Source organism: Vombatus ursinus, unplaced genomic scaffold, assembly GCF_900497805.2.
Source record: "Vombatus ursinus unplaced genomic scaffold, bare-nosed wombat genome assembly UNPS02015030.1, whole genome shotgun sequence".
In the NCBI taxonomy this organism is placed as follows: domain Eukaryota; kingdom Metazoa; phylum Chordata; class Mammalia; order Diprotodontia; family Vombatidae; genus Vombatus; species Vombatus ursinus.
In genome coordinates, this window is record NW_020954808.1 from 2803184 (window position 1) to 2808558 (window position 5375).

Sequence of the window (5375 nt, forward strand, 5' to 3'; positions counted from 1 at the left end):
AGAGAGACAGAGACAGAATGAGAGACAGAGAATGAGAGAGAGACAGAGAGAATGAGAGACAGAGAGAGACAGAGGTGGAGAGAGAGAAATAGAGGAGAGAGAATGAGAGACAGACACAGAGAGAGAGATAGAGGGAGCAGAGAGACAGAGACAGAGAAAGACAGAGAAACAAACAGAGACAGAGAGAGGCAGAGAGGGAGAGAAACAGAGGAGAGAGAATGAGAGACAGACACAGAGAGAGAGATGGGGGGAGAGAGAGAGAAAGAGAGAGAGAGACAGACAGACAGAGACAGAATGAGAGTGAGAGAGAATGAGAGACAGAATGAGAGAAAGAGAGAGAGAATGAGACAGAGACACACAGAGAGAGACAAAGACAGAGATAGAGACAAACAGAAAGAGACAGAGACAGACAGACAGACAGAGAGACAAACAGACAGACAGACAGAGACAGAGAAACAGAGAGAGATCGAGAAACAGAGACAGAGATAGACAGACAGAGACAAAGAGAGAGACAGAGAGAGACAGAGACAGTGAGAGAAAGACACAGACACAGAAAGACCGAGAGAGACAGAATGAGAGAAAGCGACACAAAGACAGAGAGATACAGAGACAGAGAGACAAAGAGAGACAGAAAGACAGAGAGATGAAGAGAGATGTCTAGAGAGAGAATTAGACAGAGTAAGACAGAGCGAGATAGAGACAGAGAGACAGATGGAGAGACACAGAGAGATAGACACAGACAGAAAGAAAAAGAGGGAGACAGAGAGATGGAGAAGCAGAGACAGACACAAAGACAGAGACAAAAAGAGACAGATTGAGACAGAGAGAAATAGAGAGAGATGGGGAGAAACAGAGAGACAGAGAGAAACAGAGACAGAGACAAAGAGAGATGGAGAGAGACAGAGGTAGAGACAGAGAGACAGATAAAGAGATAGAGACAGGAATAGAGAGAGATAGACTCTTGTAGGGAGAGAAGAAAGGATCTTTCTGTCTTTCTCTTTCTCTGTCTGTCTCTCTGTCTCTGTCTCTGTCTCTCTTCCTCCCAACTATCTATGATATATAGAGGCTACTGACCCAGAGGGAGGCACCCCATCCAGGAATCCAAGAAATCTTCGACTCAAGAGCACCTCAGACCCAATGGAGGGAGCAGAGACACACACTCCAGACAGACCGGACACTCCAGATGTGTCCTTTGGCAATTGAGAATCAGGCTGTGCAGTGGAGAAGACCCTGCACCAGCCCCCCCCCCCCCCCCCCCCCCCCAGGACTCGATGCAGAAGGAGAGGTTCTCCAGGCCTTTCGGTCCCAGAGCCGTGATCCACCCTGGTCAGCCACCCTTGCCTGGCATGGTTACATCGTGAGCCCTGACTCTTAGTCTGCTCCTCCCCCTTGGAGGCTGTGTGCACTTATGGGAGAGTGTGCCCAGGTATATGGTAGGAGATGTTTTGTGGCAGCTGTTCTTAACTCTGTCCCCCTAGTAAAGGCCTTTGCTGGGAGCTCACTGTGTCTACAGCTGACTGAGAATGAGAAACTCACTGCTGAGCAGGGAACCTGCAGGGTGATCACTAGAACTCCGCTTAGCAGCTTCGACCCAGCCTGGGAGTACAGGTGAAGGGGAAGGCATGGGGGCTGTGTACTACATAACCACAAACTATCTGGGCATCTTAGAACCTTAGGCATCACATCTAATCCAACTCTCTCATTTGACAGAGCAGGAAATAAGCCCCAGAGAGAGAAAGAGAGAGAGAGAGAGAGAGAGAGAGAGAGAGAGAGAGAGAGAGAGAGAGAGAGAGAGAGAGAGAGAGAGAGGAAGGGGCCGCCTGGTCACCCAGCAAGTCAGGGGTCGAATTGGAACCAGATTCCCAGGTGGATTTCGGCTCTAGGATTCTTTGACTATATCTTTCCCTAGTCTAGCTTTTGATCCCCTTCAGGAAGGGGACCTCTCTATCCAAGCTAGGGAGACTGGTCATCTCTGTGTTCTGGGGGCACAGGGAACTTCTCTTTGGATTTGGGATAGAAAGAGCCTTGAACTGGAGTGGAAAATACCCTCCCGGCCTTAGAGTCAAGAAAAGCCAGGGCCAGCTGCACTGGGCTTGGTCTGGCCGTCAAAAAGCATTGATGGATTGTTGGGTGCCTAGGCTACAAGAAAAGGCGGCCACTGCGATCAGGCAGCTCACATTCTAATAGAGAAGCCGAGATACAAAGTAACTTGTACATACAGGTGTGAATGAAAGGAGATGCACAGGAAAGGCACTGGGTGGGAAGTAGAGGTGAGAAAAGCTTCCTGAAGACAATGGGATTTAAGCTGATGTGAAGGAAGCTGAGGGATCTCAGAGTTAAGGGGAAGGGCCAGAGCATTCCGGGTCAAGGGGACAGACAGTGAATAGACATGGAATTTGGGGGATGGTGTGTCTGTCTTCGAGAAACAGCACGGAAGGTCAATGCCACTGGCTCTTGGAGCACACGGAAGGGAGTGAAGAATAAGATGACCAGAAGGGGAAGGAGGGGCCAGGTTGGATGAGTAGGGCTTTTAACTCCAAAAGATTTGGGATTTGATCCTGCAGGTGACCAGGAGTCCTGAAGTTTATTGAGTAGGACGATGGTGAGGGGGACAGACCTGTGTTTTTTAAAATACAGATCTTTGCAGTCTGGGGGATAGATCTTTTCTGTGTCACGGGGATAGATTGGAGCGGAGGAAGATTTTCTTTCATCATCTTTTATCTCGGAGAGAAGAGTGGCTTGGGGCAGAGAGATGACCTCAGGCTATAGTAATAGTTCAGAGAGGAGTGATGGAGGGCTACCAGGGTGATGGCAGCGTTAGACCAGAGAAGGAGACATAGACGAGAGATGGATGAAGGCAGGTGTGCAAAGGTGACAGATGGGTGATGAGGAGGGGAGGGTATGAGCAAGGAGCAGAGGTCACCACACCGAGGGGAGCCTACTGACTGGGAAGGATGGTCGAGAAGAGAGAAGGTTTTGGGGGGAAAGATAAGAGTCCTGGTTTTGGACTTGGTGAGTGGGAGAACTTGTTCAGGTTAGCCAGCTCGAGGTGTCCACAATGCAATGTGGATATGCCAAGGTGTTCTAGCTCAGAGGCAGTGATTAGGACTGATGCATAGAACTGGGAGTCATTGACATGGAGACCGTGGGTGACCTCATGCAAATCCCTTCAGTCTCCTCCTCTGTAAAATGGGAAAGGCTATGCTGGACCAATGAATCAAACAACAAATCAATCAAGAACCATTTATAAAGTGCCTACTGTGGTACCAGGCACCATGGAAGGTACTGGGAATACAATATATATGAACAGTCTCTGCCCTCAAAGTATTTACATTCTACTGGGCAGAAAAAAATCTGTGCAAAAAAAAAAAAATCCAGAGGTGGAAGGTGGTGCGTGGATAGAGGGACCTGGAGTCAGAAGCCTCATCTTCCCAAGTTCAAATCCAGCCTGACATTTACTAGCTGTGTGACCCTGGGCAAGTCACTTTCCCCTGTCTGCCTCAATTTTCTCATCTGTAAAATGAGCTGGAGAAGGAAATGGCAAACCACTCCAGTGTCTTTCTTTGCCAAGAAAATCCCAAATGGGGTCACCAAGGGTCTGAAATGACTGAAACAAAGTGGACAAAAAAAAAAGCTACATACAGGATAAATTGGAAATAATCCCTCTGTGGATGACACTAGAATTAAGAAGGATTGGGAAAGGCTTCCTGTTGAAGGTGGGATTTTACTTGGGACCTGAAGGAAGCCAAGGAAGTCAGCAGGTGGGGTTTTATGTTGTTTCATTTTTTAGCCAACATATTTATACAACACTTACTATGCGTCAGGAACTTTGCTAAGCCCTTTACAATGATTTTCCCTTTTGATCCTCACAACTCTGGGAGACATAGGTGCTATAATTATTATCTCCATTTCACAGATGAGGGAACTGAGGCAAACAGTTTAAGTGACTTGCCCAGGGTTACACAGCTAGTGAGTATCTGAGGCTGGATTTGAACTCAGCTCTATTCTAGGCATAAGGGACAACCAGTGAAAATGCCCAGAGGTGGGAGGGAGGAGTGCCGTGTGTGAGGAACTTAGGAACAATGTTACGGGATCTCAGAGTCCTTGGGGAGTGGTTAGGGTAGAAGAAGGCTGGAAAGGTAGGATGGGGGCCAGATAGTGAAGGGCAGGATTTTTAGTTGATCCTGGAGGTGATAGGTAGCTACTGGGACTTCTTGAGCTGGGGAGTGCCGAGGGGCAGAACTGTGCTTGACGGGTAAGATGACCCCAGGGTAAGATGACCCCAGGATCCCTTCTGGCAGTCTCTGTGGGACCCTGGGCAAGTCGCTTCCTTGGGCCTCAGTCTCCCCATCTGAAACAATGGCTGGAAGGCGGGACTCAATGCTCTCATCCCCCAGGCACTGCATCTCAGCATTCCGGGTACCAATTCTGGGTACCGCCGGAATCCCTTCCCTAGCCCGCCCTACTCCTGTCCTGACTGGCACCAGAAGCGACCAATAAACGAGAGAGAAAGGAGGGGAGGCGGTCCTGAAGTCTGCACAGTTGAAGAACCTTCGGGTACCAGTGGTTCTCCAGACTGGCAGTCCTTTTCACCAATTAGAAGAAAGCACGGCAGGCCGCAGGGTGGGGCTCAGGGAGAGTTGGGGCAAGGGGGTGGGGGGAAAGCAGGATCAAGCAGCGCCTGCGCAGTGAGAGAATCTGGTTACTAAACCCGGAGGGTGGGGATTTCTTGGGATGGGCGGAGGAGATCACCAATAGAAGCCCGGTAATGCAACGCACGGGGACCAATGGAAAGAGAGCAGTAGGGGAAGGGGCCGAAGGAGAAAGTGACGCAGACGGAAAAGCCTACCGGAACTCCTCCCTTTCTCTAGGGTCACCCAAGAGGCCGGCCTAGGAGGCCGAACTTAGCTAGACGGGTTGTTAATTTATCCAATAGAAATCTGGTATGACGCACTCCTTCGCCAATGAAAAATAAGCAGGGTTTTTCCTGCTTGGGGGCAGAGTTCCTTCGCTTGGGCGCCCGCAGCGACCAATGAGACTCTGGAAGCTCACTCCCTTCGGCCAATGAGCAGTGGGAAGACGTCGCCGAAGGGCGGGGCTCAGCAAGCGGCAGTTGAACGGCGGACCTGGAGGCGGGTGACGCTGGGGGTTGGAGTGTTGGGGGTGAGGGGCGCAGGGTCGGGAGGGGACATCGGGGTTCCCGAGGCTCGGGATGCTGGTCGGCGGAGGCCGACGACGGGGCTGAGGCGGGGCAGCTTGGGATAGTTAATCTGGGGCTCGGCAGGGCGGGCGACCCAAGGGCAGGGCTTGATGGGGTAGTCGTCAATACAGCAGGTCCCCGCTCCTCTCCAGCAGGACCCCGCTCCTCTATAGCA

General features: G+C 50.7%; 1 protein-coding gene across 1 annotated transcript in view; it reads left to right on the forward strand.

Annotated features, from left to right (window-relative positions):
• The first annotated feature begins 5011 nt into the window (after positions 1 to 5011).
• The window catches only part of LOC114030911 (coiled-coil domain-containing protein 61-like), a 7507-nt gene continuing 7143 nt past the window's right edge, over positions 5012 to 5375 (forward strand). Inside the window, exon 1 of the mRNA XM_027845836.1 lies at positions 5012 to 5132. Coding sequence (XP_027701637.1) covers positions 5065 to 5132 — 68 coding nt within the window. The 5' untranslated portion in view covers positions 5012 to 5064. The remainder of the gene's footprint in view (positions 5133 to 5375) is intronic.